General features: G+C 41.3%; 1 protein-coding gene across 2 annotated transcripts in view; it reads left to right on the top strand.

Moving 5' to 3' along the window:
• The window catches only part of Ift80 (intraflagellar transport 80), a 70045-nt gene that overhangs the window by 26613 nt on the left and 28405 nt on the right, over positions 1 to 15027 (top strand). For both annotated transcript variants that reach the window (XM_090338302.1, XM_090338311.1), the window contains one exon: positions 8277 to 8456. In XM_090338302.1, the coding sequence (XP_090194428.1) occupies positions 8277 to 8456 (180 nt within the window). The remainder of the gene's footprint in view (positions 1 to 8276; positions 8457 to 15027) is intronic.

Raw genomic sequence — 15027 nt, 5'->3', positions numbered from 1 at the left:
CAATAAGACAATAAAGCAATTGTCTGATGCAAATCAAGGTACAGTTTGATTCCACTCTGGCTCCCAACATATCCCCCGTTTTTATTTTAAAAGAAACACAAGTGCAATTTCTACTCTTTCCAGTACCTCTAATTTATCCTGTCTCACTTTCCAAAAATGACTCTGGTCCCTTCATCTAAAGGGGATTGATGGGCGGAGATTCAGCTTCTGTGACTTCTTCAAGCTGAGTCAGGGGCATTGTCTCTGTGCTTGACCAGGGACCTTAAGAAGCCTAGCCTGTTTTATCAAGGATTAGATATCAGGAACAATAATTTGCTCCAAACTAGAGATCATATTTAACATTTAACAACTGCACAAACCATCTTTGGCTACAATAGTGTAGCTTACTTAGCACCCATTTGCAAAGGCATTTTCTTGATTGTCTGGGGAACTAAATCTCTGCAACCTTAACAATGCTTCAGTTGCCAGATCTAAACAGATTAATAGAGACACAAGCCCCAGATCCACAAACTTTCCTGAATTTGTGGCTGGTGTCAAAAAATTCGCTCAATTAGGACTTTACCCACTATCACAGAAGATTGACAAGTTCCTGCCCAGTTATGAAAGGCACGGGCATTAGTAAGGCATGCTTACAAACTATTCTATGACCTCCCAGCTCTGATTAATTTGAATGGCCAAGCACAAGTGACTCTAGGATCTGACACCATCTCTGCCATCCAGAGGCTTTCTGGATGCATTATTACTTTTGTCCCAATAGTGTCTCTTCACACCATGATAAACATCCCATTGGCATTTTACTTTGTTGGTTGCTGGATTTGAACTCAGGGTCTGGGCGCTGTCTCTCAGCTCTCCAGCTCAAGGCTAGCACCCTGCCACCCTGAGTCCTGAGCTTGGTGCTTGAGTGCTGCCCCCCAGCTTTTCAGCTCAGAGCTAGCACTCTGCCACTTCGAGCTCCAAAGCAACTCTGTCCCAGCATCCTGCTGGCAGATTAGACACCATAGTCTCACAGGGACTTTGCTTTGCCCAGGCAGGCTCAAAACTGCGGCTTTCAGATCAATGAGTCCTACAAAAGGCCACGTTATTCCAATTGAAGCAACAAGGTGGTCAACACAGAAATAGTCTGTAAGCATGATCTTACCTGGAACTTGGTGAGGGCCAAACTTATATCTGAATGAGGATCTGCTGTCTTTCCCCATGGGCCTGCTGGAGATTGCTATAAAGTAACTTACAAAAGCAAGCTAAATAGCAATTAAGCAACCATTTTGGTAGTCCTAATTTTCCTTGTTTCTTTTTTTTGAAACAAAACTTTAGGACAACTTTACTTTTAAATTTTGTTCAGAAACCATTTGTAATTTTCTTTAAAACTTTTACACTTTTTAACTTAAACTCTTCACACTTTAGTCTTTATTTGCATTTGAAAAACCTTTAAGGCTCAAGGAACTCCCTTTGCCTCCAGGCCCCCTAGGGCCCAAGGCCCTCCCTTTGCCTATTAGAAGAGGCTTTTTGTTTTTTCCTGCAGTTTAGATTATTACTGGCTAGAACTCCATCAACAGTTTAAACTCAAATAACAGTTTTTTTTCCCTAATGCAAGAATTCAAACATCCGTGCACCAAAAGTCTAAGTCTGGACTTAGTTTCCCCCCCCCCCTTTTTTTTTTCACATTTTATCATCTGATTTCCAGTGTCAGTCTGCAAGAAAAGACAGATAGGCAAAGTTTCTGACATTAATGAACAATTTTACATTTAAATCTCTAATACATGTCTCCAAACTTTAACTAAAGGTAATAAATCCCAAATTCCCTAATACCTCTGGGCTAAGCAGTATACAATGTTTACAATGTAAACAGCTGTATGCATTGCAATACCAGATTTTTAAAATGCAGATTTCAGGCTCTTTAGAAAAATACTTTTTACCAAAGGGTATCAATGTATGTGAATTAATGCACCTTCTATCTGGCACCTTCTATCTGTAACCCTTTTACTAATTACAATAAAAATAAATAAATAAAAAAGAAAAAAAAGAAAAATACGTTTTACCAATTTCTCTTTAACACAATGTAATAATCATTTGAGACATTGTAAAACATTCAAACCTAATACTTTTCTTGAAGTTTTAAGCTTAGATTTACCCAATTGCCTTGTGTTTAAGTATAAATTTATCCATTGTTTTATACAGCATGCTGACAATTTAACCTTGAACATGTTCACTCACTCATTCACACACATTCATACTCAAAGATCTTAAAGCGCGCAAAATTAATATCGGCTGTTCATTTTCCGGAAGTTTGTGTCAAGAGAGCTTTGCCAATTTTACTCTTGCAGGTTCAAAACAAAACTTTTTGCAAGGCAACTTAGCTGGAATTTATTTTTCCAGGGCTTGTTACAACTGCAGACACGCGGGAGCGGCCATACTAGGCCCAGAAATGTTCAAATAAATAACAAGGATGTGTGCTTGAGTACGCACAGAAAAACCATAAGGATCCATATTTAGAACTGGTACCAATTTTAAAGACAAAACTGGACAAGGAAAAATATGTAACACGAACAAGACAGAGAAGCGGAGACTTTTAAATAACTTCTAATGGCATGCCCTGTTAGCGACAAGAAACTCAAAAGGGGGTGTCAAGGCGTCCCTTGACCACCCAGGCCTCTGTTTTGGGCCCACAGTGCTCCTTTTTTTAAAAACAAAACAAAAAACACAGACGTACAGAGGGTCAGCTGATTTCTACTTACCTCCGGAGGCCTTTGCTTTTCACCTGGGCATCTTTTACAAAAAAGGTTGTTAAGGAGAGGGATGGTAAAGACAAACTAACAAGAACAATCCTTTATCTCAATAGCATACAATTTGTAAAAGAACAATTGTCACATGTTACATTAAATTGTGTAGAGTCAATTGATATGTTAAAAGGTCCCTACATAATAGCAAAAGGAGGAGAAACATAGCTCATATGAATGTGTTGAACAAATGGATCAGGAGCAGTCCCATTGACCTGCACAAATAACTCAGGTCCTTCCCATGTTGCAGGATGCACCACTGGAGGGTTGGGGGTGTAGGCCCAGTGAGTCGCTGCTTGGATGGCCACTGTCACTCTCCACAATCCGAACGCAGCGTTCAGGCAGCCAGTGGGCGTCATTTTTTCCTTGTGAAAAAACGCATACATGCCCTCGATCCCAGGTTAGAACAGGATCGGGTCCGTGTCAAGCACCAGTTAGGGGATCCTTCCACTTTACTAAGGCAAAAGCATGCTGCTCTCTTTTTTTATGCTTTGTACCCAATAGATATCAGAGGATCTAAATCCTCTCTGTCCACGTGGGGCAGAGGAATTGGCAGTCCCCCCAGGAGGTAAAGGCACAAGCACTAGCTGTGCTATTTTTTGTCCTGCTGGGATCGATATTACATGTCTCGGGGAAGAGGTCATAACCTTGATTTCTCCAGTAAAATCCTGGTCAATTATGCCAGGTGTAATTTGTATCCCTTTAAGGACTGAGCTACTTCGCCCTAATAGCAATCCAGCCACTCCTGGGGGAAGGGGGCCGAAGACCCCCGTGGGGAGAGCTTGTATCCCCATCTCTGGGGTCAATACTGAGCAGGTGGAGGAACAGAGGTCCAATCCTGCGCTGCCTGGGGTGGCACGGAAGAGGCTGGAGACTGATTTTGGGGGGTTGTTAGAAGATGTACTTGTGGCTGAGAAGAGGGAGGGACTGTCCCATAGTTTTGTGGGGCCAGGGGCTGGCCCTTTCTCCAGTTTCCCAAAAACAGGCGGCCATTGCGATTTGTTGTTGACTTGCAATCTTTAGCCCAGTGCTTCCCTTTACCACAGCGTGGACATGTGCCAGGTGATGTTTCTTTCTCTAACTTGGCCTGGCGTGGGCATTGCACCATCCAATGTCCTATTTGTCCAAAAGAGAAGCAACGCCCTGGGGGTCTAGCAGCCCGAGAATGCCGCTGGCCTCTATATTTTATATTTTCACTAACAGTCTTTCCTTGAGGAGCGGCGGCTAATGTGAGGCCTTGTACATAGGAGGGTCCTATATCAGCACACAGTGTAATATAGTCTGTAATTCCTCCCTTATTCCTATGGGGTCTGATAGCTGCCCGACAGGCGGCATTGGCATTTTCATAGGCCATTTGTCTAACTATAGCCTTCCTTGGGTTCTCATCTTGTACTAGGCGGTCTGCAGTCCCCATTAATTGAGACAAAAATTCTTGATACGGTTCATCAGGTCCCTGTCTAATTTCAACTAGATTTTTAGTACGGTTAGAATTTGGTAATTTTTTCCAAGCCTCTTTCACCGCTGCATTTATTTGTATATAGGCTTCCATTGCATAGCCCGATTGATCTTTGGTGTTTTTATAGGTTCCCTCTCCTAGCAACTGATGAAAAGTGTAAGGCAGGTTCTCAGCCCTATTTGCTTCAATTTTAGCTCGACACTGTGCAGTGAACTCTGTTTCCCATAATAAGTACTCTCTCCCACTAAGGCATGCTCTGGCAAGCAGCTTCCAGTCATTTGGGCATAAAATGTCAGCACACGTGGCCTCCAATGCTACTTGAGTAAAAGGAGCAGTTGGTCCATATTGGGAGCAGGCACTCTTTAAGTCCCGTAATAGTTTAAAAGGAACAGGTCGATGGTATACTTGTTCATCATGATCAACTAAAATGGGGAAGCATCGAGGCCCTGAAATATCTTCCCTCCTTTTAGCAGCCTGAGCCAAGTTTAGTTGCGATGCACTGTGCCTGGTTGTAGTGCCTGTTAGGAGGCACTTGTTGCTAGGACCTTTAGACATGCATAAAGGTTGAGAAGGGGGTTGGGGCTGCAAGGCTGCAGCCGGAGGCAGTGGGAATAGGGGGTAAAGATTAGATTCGGCCGAGATTGTGGCCGGGGGTTCATATCTATTTCCTACTTCTGATCTCTGCACTATCCCCATCTTAGATAGTAGATGGAGGATTTCTTCTAACTTCTTCTCCACCGTAGCCAGCCGGTCCTCATCATATCTTTCCTTCCTGTTATCCAAACCTGAACTCTTATACTCAATATCTGCTGGCTGTTCCCTTCTCAAAATCTCACTTAGATTGTCTCGGGCTGCGGCATACGGCTCAGCTTCAGGTTTCTCAGAAGGGTTCTTTAATTCAAGATTAAGTTCAACATTCTCATGTCGAAGATCTAAGCATCCATTTACTAAATTCCATAAAGTAATAGCCTCTGCTGGGGTCTTTTCAGGGCCATAAACACTAATAATCTTGAATTCCTTTCCCTATCCTCGGCCAGGTTTCTAAATTTAGGGATTCCTCCTCTGGAAACCACGGGCATGCCTCCTCGACAAACTGTAGGAAGCTCTCAAGCTGCCCTTGTCCCACCCGCGTTCCGTGGGCTTCAGGTATGCCTCTTAGGACCGGTACATATAGCCTGCGGCCATTAACTTGACCCATAATTTTTACTCCCAACAATACAACCTCCAGCTCTCTCTCTTAAAATCCTCTCCTACGACGTGTCACTCAACCACAGCGGGGTCCTCCACCTTTGTCCCAGATGTTCAGGGTCCCTGTTCGGGCGCCATTTGCCCGGGCCTACAGCAAATTGGGGTTCTTGAAATAGGGGGCAGGGACTGGAAAAAATAGAAGAGAGACAAACACATGGGATCTGGGAGGTCTGCCGCCCTGTTTATTCTCAACTCCAGGCTTATATCCCTTCTTGAAACCAGGGAACTTCCAGGTGTTACATTCATATGGTAAATCTCAGGTCATTTAAACAGAATAAGGCCAGAAAACAATAAGACAATAAAGCCATTGATGCAAATCAAGGTACAGTTTGATTCCACTCTGGCTCCCAATAATCATATACTTTCAGTGTAATTTCACATGAGAAAGAATATATGAAGAGATACTCTTTAAAATCAGGTAGTATGCCTTAAAGAAATATAAGGGACTTTTTGCATCTGTTTTCTCTGATTTTCTCTGATGGTGATTTTGAAGAACTTTTCAATGTACTATGCTTCTGCAGGAATAAGTAGTAAGGAGGAAAGACATTGGCTTCAGGAAGGCACTTAAACTTTTTTTTAAATTGCTGTTATAAGGGTGATAAACAGAGGGGTTATAGTTACATAAATTGGGTAAAGAGTACATTTTTTTTCTTTTTTTGTCAGTTGTGGGGCTTGAACTTGGGGGCTGGGGGCTGTCCCTGAGCTTTTCTGCTCAAGGTTAGTACTCTACCACTTTGAGCCACAGCACCACATCCAGTTTTTTGGTGATTAATTAGAGACAGGAACTTTCCAGCCTGGGCTGGCTTCAAACTTCAATCTTCAGATGTCAGCTTTCTGAGTAGCTAGGATTACAGGTGTAAGCCACTGGCACTTGGCTGTCCCACATTTTTATATTTATGTGTTATTATTATACTCAGATTTTGTTGATGAAAAAAACATATAATATTTCTTCTTGAGTCTGGCTTATTTACTTAATATGATACTCAGTTTTATCAATTTTCCTTCTTCTGTATGGCAGAATAATACACCATGTTGTGTCTAGACCACACTTTCTTTATCCCGACATCTGTTGATGGATCCCTAAGTTGACTCTGCAACTTGGCTATTATCCATAGTGCTGTAGTAAACATGGATGGGCAGGTTCCTTTACTGTCTGCAAACATACATTCCTTTGGTGATACCTAGAAGGGGAAGAGGAAGATTTATTTATTTTTTGCTGCTTCTGGGGCTTGAACTCAGGGCCTGGGCACTGTCCTTGGACATTTTTTGCTCAAGGCTAGAGCTCTGCCACTTGAGCCACAGCTCCATTTTTCAGCTTTTTCTGTGGTTGTGGCACTGAGGAATGGAACGCTGGTGAGCACTCTCGGCTGTACTCCCAGCCCCAGAAGAGGAGGATTCGGCTGTACTCCCAGCCCCAGAAGAGGAGGATTCTATAGTTTTGCTCTTAGGGTTGTTGTTTTTTTTTTTTTGTCAGTCATGAGGCTTGAACTCTGGGCCTGTGTGCCGTCCCTGCGCTCTTCAGCTCAAGGCTAAGTAGCCTTACCCTTTGAGTCACAAGCACCACTTCTGATTTTCTAGTGGTTAAATGGAAATAAGAGTCTCATGGACTTTAGTGTCCAGGGTGGCTTTGAACCAAGATCCTCAGATCTCAGCCTCCTGAGTAGCTAGGATTACAGGTGTGAGCCACTGTGCCCAGTTGTTCTTAGGTTTTTGAGGAACTGTAGTGGCTGTCCTAATTTACATTCCTATCAACAGTGTCTTGGCTAGCACTTGTTATTTATTTTCTTGGTGACTGCATTCTGATTAGGGTAAGAAAGACTTAGCAGTAATGTTGTAGTTTACTACATTCTGAGAAAAAGGAAAAGAAGAAATAGCTTCATGTATCTAATACTTTTGTGATTTATAATATATATATCACGTGTTTTACATTGTGTGTTTGGTTTTAGCTTTAGAGAAATTCTTGAACTATTTCATCAGAAAGTTTTAGATGTTTGCAGAGGTCCTAATAAGGAAGAAATCTTTATTTTTTCCTTCAGAATCTTTTCAGCATTGCTATTTAAAAGTAGTCATGTAAGCCAGGCACAGTGGCTTATGCCTGTAATCCTAGCTACACAGGATGCTGAGGTCTGAGGATCAAGGTTCAAAGCCAGCCTGGGCACAAAAGGACCTGAGACTATTATCTCCAATTAACCTCTAGAAAATGGAAAGTGGGGTTTGGCTCAAGGGTAGGATAGTAAACTTGAGCTGAAGAGCTCAGGGACAGTGCCCAGGCTGAGTTCAAGTCTCATGACCACCTCCCACACACAAAATAATAAAATAAAGTAGTCAGGTGTACTATAATGGTGTAGCTTTTTCCCAGATCTGTAGGATTTTTATTTTTTTGCCAGTCCTAGAGCTTGAACTCAGGGACTGGGCATTGTCTTTGGGCTTTCTCAAGGGTAATGCTCTACGACTTGAGCCACAGCACCACTTCCAACCTTTTCTGTGTATGTGGTACTGAGGAATCGAACCCAGGGTTTTGTGTATGCTAGGCAAGTACTCAGCCCTTCTGTAGAGATTTTATATGTGGTTTTATTTTACTTATTTTATTGTGTACTTTAAAAAAATTCTATCTCTATTTTCTGTTTCTCATACTGTATTTACATTTTTCCTACCAAAGTTATTTTTTAATAATTTCAGATAAAAATAGCCCTTTCCAAAAGAATCTTAATATCTTAACATGTACCTACTTTAATAATTTTTTTAACTTTCTTTCTGATGAGTTTTTCTCTTGTTCTTTCTACTTCCTCACTTGCCAGTGGTCATATGCTTTAGAGAAACCCAACACGGGTAGCATATTTAACATCGCGTGGTCAATTGATGGCACTCAGATTGCCGGAGCCTGTGGAAATGGCCACGTTGTGTTTGCACATGTGGTTGAACAACGTTGGGAGTGGAAAAATTTTCAAGTGACATTAACTAAAAGGAGGACCATGCAGGTAAGATGATGCCATGGCTGTTTAAATCTGCTTCTTCTCATACGTAGTTCTTTCTGTTCATTATATTTACACTGTAAATGTTGATTCCGGTTGGAGATGGGAACTTCATGAGGTGTACCATTGGCTACTTTTTCATCACAAAAGGTAAGAGCCTAAGATGCTAAGTGTAGTGGTTATCAAGGTTATAGATTTAGGAGTGATGATGGAAATCTGAAGGAATTAGGGACTATGTGGATTAAGTTAGGGAAGGAGATGTGAGTAGGCTAGGGCAAATAGTCACAATGGAAACAGCATCTGGAGCTGACTCCAAGGCAAGCTAAGCCTGCTAGTACTAAAAAATTGAATTGTCATTAACTTTTACTTTTCATGAAATAAATGTGACTCAATTTAAAAAATTGCTCTTTAAGGCCAGGCACTGGTGGCTTATGCCTATAATCCTAGTTACTCAGGAAGCTGAGATATGAGGATCACAGTTCAAAGCCAGCCCTGGCAGGAAAGTCTATGAGACTCATCTTCATTCTAGTTAACCACCAGAAAACTGAAAGTGGAGTGGTGGTAGAACTCAGAGACAGTGCCTAAACCCTAAACTTGGGGGGAAAATTTCCCTTTAAGAATCGCTTAACTGAGGATCAAGGTTCAAAGCCAGCCCAGGCACAAAAGCACCGGAGACTAATCTCCAATTAACTTCTAGAAAATGGGAAGTGGAGCTTGGCTCAAGGGTAGCAAGGTAGCTTTGAGCAGAAGAGCTCAGGGACAATGTCCAGGCCCAGGGGGAGGGCGGTAGCTTTGAGCTGAATAGCTCAGGGACAGTGCCCAGGTCAAGTTCTAGCACGACCCACCCCCCCCCCCAAAAAAAATCACTTAATTAGTTCAGTCAAATGGGAAAATAGCAGAAAGTTCTTTCTGGGACTTAGGAAGTCTGAGAGAGGACTTTTCTCATCAGCTTTGGATTCATGTCTGAATCTCTTTGGACAATTATCAACATGGAAGCATCCTAGTGTCCTGTCAGTTTTACATGGGAGGGAACCCTTGCCAAAGAATGAGTTAGCACAATGGACAGCTGTGGAGAAATCGGCAAGAATCAAGAATGATTCTCATTCTTGTCTCTGTCGGCTGTTTGCAAGATAAGGGTGCTCCTTCCTCTGGCTGTAAGAAGCCTCTCTTCCCTTGGGTCTTTGGGGAAGGTCAGAAATCCCCCCTTTTATGACCTTCCTCTGGGAACAAAGGCATAGAAGGATAGGGGGCCTTTCTGCTTTCTCTTTTTTTCTCAAACTCCTTCAGTTTCAAATACTCAGTATTGAGTGCTCCCATATTTGAGGTAATTATGCAGCGTTGAGTGAAGTATTTTGTAGGTTAGTATACCGTTCTTGGATGTAGCAAGGACATGGAGAATAGCTGACAGGCCATAGGGCCACAGTGGCTTGTCTACTCAATTAGAAGTTTCATTGTGGCATTTCCACATAGACACACACATGTGCACACACACACGAGGGTGCACATATGGTACTTCTAGCATGCATGAAGACCTGGGTTCCATTTGTCAGAATCATGTATATAGAAAGGCCAGAAGTAGTGCCGTGGCTCAAGTGGTAGAGCACTAGCCGTGAGGAAAGCCCAAGGACAGTGCTCAGGCCCTGAGTTCAAGCCCCAGGACTGGCAAAAAAAAAAAAAAAAGAAGTTAGATGTAAAGCAAGTACACCAATAGCAAAAAAAAAAATTTACTTCCTCTAGTACTCTGTCATAACACCCTCAATGCTTCTCCCTTTAGTTTCTTTTGTTCCTGTGCTGGGGCTTGACATCAACACCTGGGCTCTGTCTCTTCGCTTTGTCATTCAAAGCTAGTGAGTGTATTACTACTTGAACCACACTTCCACTTCCAATTTTAGGATGGTTAATTGGAGATATGATATCCAGATTTTTAAATTGGGATAATATATTTATTGGACTCCTAATAATATGTTTGTGGTTTTATGCATTTAAAAGCTTATACAGAGAGTTCGATATGTATAGAGAGTGGTAAATCAAATTTTCAAGTGCATATTACCAACCTCCCAAATTATTAAGCCATGATCAAACATGTCCTATCTACCCTGTCTACTTTACCCCTCCCCTAATTATTTTCAAGCACATTCACACATCACCTTTCATCTCTAAAACTTTCAGTACAAGTAGTTAAAAGATAAAGACTTGTTTTAGCACACTGTACCACCACCATTAGCATACATTGAAAATAACAGCAAATGTCAAGTAAAGTCTTTGAACTTTCAGTTGCCTCTTACACATCACAAATTAAAAAATAAGTTTTTGGGAACCAGGATCCAAGTGATTACATGCGTTATGTGCCACTTGTGTCTATTTTAGTCAGTTAGTCTTCTTATCTCTATTTCTGATCCCTGGTACTTTGGCAAAGAAAGCAAAGGATCGATCCAGTTGGTTTTCATATTGTGGACTTTGCTGGTTGTATCTTCATGGTGTGGTGTATTGTTTTTGCTTTGTTTTGCTTCTAGTTGTGGGGATGGGATTCAGGGCAAGTCTGCAGGCCACCAAGGGTATGGTTGGCCTGCCTGTCCATCTTGCAGATTTCCTGAAAATTAATAATTGGATATAGATAGTATATACATATATTTTTCTGTTATTTAACTTGGAAACCAAAACATTCTGGCACCATGTAATAAGGAATGCATTCTGAGTTCTGATCAACTGATTGAGGGCGCTCAATCAGTTTAGGAGCTTGCTAGTAAGGTGTTGGCTAAAAATAAGTTCAAGTCTTAATTTAAAAAAATGTCCTATGATGTAGAAAGGACTTGACTTTCTAAATAAACAAGAGACAGCAAAGTGATTAGAGGGCTTGCTTTTATGTTAGAAAAGATAAACCATGATGGGTTCTAAGTGGCTCCGGTCCAAATGATCTGTAAATTTAATATTTGTAAATATTTTGAAAGGTTTAGAATTTGAAAACCTTATTGTTATAAAGGGGGTTTACACTCTGTGATTATAAAAACCCTGGCTGCAGTTTTTGCTAAGTTGGGCTAAAGTATTTTCCTCTTGCATTTGATGGGTATTTATTGCATGATCACTACTTGCTAGACCTCAGATTAAGCAATAGGGAATACACAGAGGTGAATGAACTGAGCGTTGTTCTTTGTTTCCATGAGCCTCCTAGAGTTAGTATCTTTTCCTTCTTTTTTTTTTTTGCCAGTCCTGGGATTTGAACTCAGAGCCTGAGAGCACTGTCCATGGGCTTTCCTCAAGGCTAGTGCTCTACCACTTGAGTCATAGCACCACTTCTGGCTTTTCTATGTGTATGGAACTAAGGAATGGAACCCAGGTCTTCATGCATGCTAGGCAAGCATTCTACCACTAGGCCAAACTCTCAGCCCCTCTTTTCCTTTTTAAAAAAATACATTTAACAAAATTGTGAAATGAAGAGTAAAAAAATGTATCAGTTTATGTGAATGCAAGAGATGGACTGACTTCATCGTTTTTGTTTCAGAGGTAGAAGTAACATGGCAGGAGTCCCTCTCTTCTCTCCCTCTTCCATTCTCCCTTTTCTGTGGTTGCTCCTCCATTGTATGCTTCAGGCTTCCCTTTTACCAGCCTCAAATCCGCTAGTGAACTGTTGTTCCCAGGGATTCCAGCAGATATCCTGACTCTGAGTCTTTGAGGCTAATTCTGAGCTAAATCTGTTTAATGGAGGGAGCACAAAAGGTGAGTTAACCTCACTGGAACCACTTAGTCAGAGAGTCATGGTTCCTGAAGGAAAACCTAGGTCTACAGTCCAGGAGAAAAAGAATCTGGCTGGGCAGACAGAAGAGATCTCCAGGACTATTTGTCATTTGGCTGTTGAACAGCTGCATGTATTCATTATTTATCACTGCATAATCATCGCATAACTTAGAGGCTTGAAACTGGAGCCTTATTATTTCTGGCTTCCTGGTAGTCAGGAATCCAGGAATGGCTTAGTTAGTTTCTGGCACTGTCTCTCAAGGCTGTAATCAAAGTGTCTCCTCTGTTGAAAATGATTTGCTTTCAAGCTCATGGGCAGAGTTTAGTCCACCAGTGACTTTTGGACTGAGGGCTTCAGTGTGGTTGGCTGTGGATAGAAGAGTTCCTTCAGCGCTGGGTGTGCAGCTTTTCCATGGGGCAGCAGGCAAGTGATAGCTTGATTTACCCGAGCAAGTGAGAAGAGCCAGAGAAAGCCAGAGGCCTAAGTCTGCATTGTTTTTTCTTTATGATAGTACTGAGGCTTGAACTCAGGGCCAGGATACTGTCCCATAGCTTTCTCATTCAAAGCTGATGCTCTAATACTTGAGGGACAGTTCAGATCAAAGTTTCAAGGACTTTTACTGTCTAGGCTGGCTTTGACCCTCACTTCTCAGATCTTAGCCTCCTGAGTAGCTAGGAATACAGGTATGAGCCACTGGTACCTGGTTGTTAAGATCATATTTTAATACTCTTCCACTAAAGATTGTATCTGTATTTGTGTGGCAACAAACCATGACTTCATGGGCTCCAGGTTTCTTTTCCCCCATTCCTTCCCACCCTCTTTTAAGTTTCTTAAGGTTGTCTGTGGCATTTTTTAGTACTGCAAGTTTTTCCAGTTTATAGCCCCTGACTTAGTGTTTAAATTAATCTAATGGTGTTCACTAAAATTATTAAGCATGCTGTTTTGTATCTTACATTGTTACTTTGTAGCCCAGAGATTACTCCATAAATCCCATACATTCTGCTACAGCTATATAGTACATATGAATATGAATGTACCATAGTATATTCAAGTCCCTGGTAGACAATTGGGCTACTGCTAATCTTTTGCTATTGCTGGTATGTAGTAAGCAGCCCTATGTCTTATTTCGTAATTTTGCTTAAATGTCTTTATTAGGGGATTCTAGAGATGAGATTGTTCTATCAAGAATATGCGTACTTGTGATTTTGCTATTGCTTGTCATAGTGATAAAAGTTGGGGGCACAGTTAGCAGTAAAAATACTTTCTCTACCAAAATAACCATGCTTTGAATTGTTGTAAGCTATATAGGGTATTTTTCTGCCACAGGAGATTCAGGATCAAGGTACTAGCAGATTGGTGTGTGAGGAGGACCCAACTTTTCTAGTTCATAAAGATGGTGCTGTCCTGTGTCTGTACTAGATGGTGGCAAGGCAGGTCTTGGCACCTGTGTTTATGAGGAGAAAATGAATCATTTCCTACAAGGCCTCATGGATTTGGGGGCGGGGACACACACATTCAGACCACAGCAGTCCTGGTAGATATATAAGTACTCTGAAGAAGTACTTACACTTTAGATTGTCCTGTTTATTTCCATGTTCTTTTGTTCAGTATGCTTTGTAACTTTTTTTTCCTAGCAAAATGGTAACATTTTGAGGAGAAATAATTAACTTTCAGGTAGAAGTGCATTGTAGATACAACTACATTGTTTTCCCTTTTTTACTTCTTAATGTAGTAGAAGTAAAATGCCTCACACATTCTGAAATTGCTGAAATTAATCTGATTAAGATCTGGAAAGTTTAATTTGCTGTTTAATTTTCCTTATTTGTTGAAGTTTTCAACAACTTCAATATATTTAGCCAGTACTGCTAAGTGGTGTAGTTCTTATAGTCTGTTAGAAACTTGATAAGAATTTTTACTATAATAGGCAATTTCTGTTTCTTATATTTTCTTTTTTTTTTTTTCTTTGTCAGTCTGGGCTTGAGCTCAGGGCCTGAGCACTGTTGGACTTTCTCAAGGCTAGAGCTCTGCCACTTGAGCCTCAGCGACACTTCTGGCGTTTTTCTATGTATGTGGTACTGAGGAATCAAACCTGAGTTTTTGTGTATGCGAGGAAAGCACTCTACCACTAGGCTAAACTCCCGGCCCCAGCTCTTACATATTATTTCTGTGCTTTTTTTTTTTTTTTTTGGTGCCAGTCCTGGAGCTTGAACTTAAGGCCTGAACACTGTCCTTGGGCTTTCTCAAAGCTAGAGCTCTACCACTTGAGCCTCAACACCACTTCCGGCTTTTTTCTATGTATATGGTATCAAGGAATCCAACCTGGGTCTTCGTGCATGCTAGGCAAGCACTCTACTACTAGGCCAATTCCTTTAAAAAAGGAATTGAAATAAAATCTAACCAAAAATATATTTTTACTCTTTTTGGAGAGTGTCCCTGCATCTTCCCATGCCACCCTCCATCTGTTGCATTGTCATTTTTCTTTTCTTATTCCCTCCCTCCCTCCCTCTCTTTCTTTTTTTTAAAATTCCTAGCTATTTTCTAGGTGAATTCAGATGGTGGGCAATGTCTCTAAGCTTCTTTTGCTCAAGGCTAGTATGCTACCACTTGAGGCACAGCTGCAACGTTTGGCTTTTTTCTCAGTTTATTGGAGATAAGAATTTCACAGACTTTTATGCCCAGGCTGGCTTCGAACAGTGATCCTTAGATCTCAGCCTCCTTAGTAGCGGGGATTATAGGCATGAGCCACCAGGACCTGACTCTAGGAATGTTTTTAAATTGTATTTATACTTTCTTAGTTTTCATACCTAGTGTATCATCTTATAACTAGCTAAATTCTTATTTATA

This window comes from Megascapheus bottae, chromosome 1 (genome assembly GCF_031878675.1).
Source record: "Megascapheus bottae isolate mThoBot1 chromosome 1, mThoBot2.hap1, whole genome shotgun sequence".
Classification (NCBI taxonomy): Eukaryota; Metazoa; Chordata; class Mammalia; order Rodentia; family Geomyidae; genus Megascapheus; species Megascapheus bottae.
This window is presented reverse-complemented; position numbering and strand designations above follow the sequence as displayed.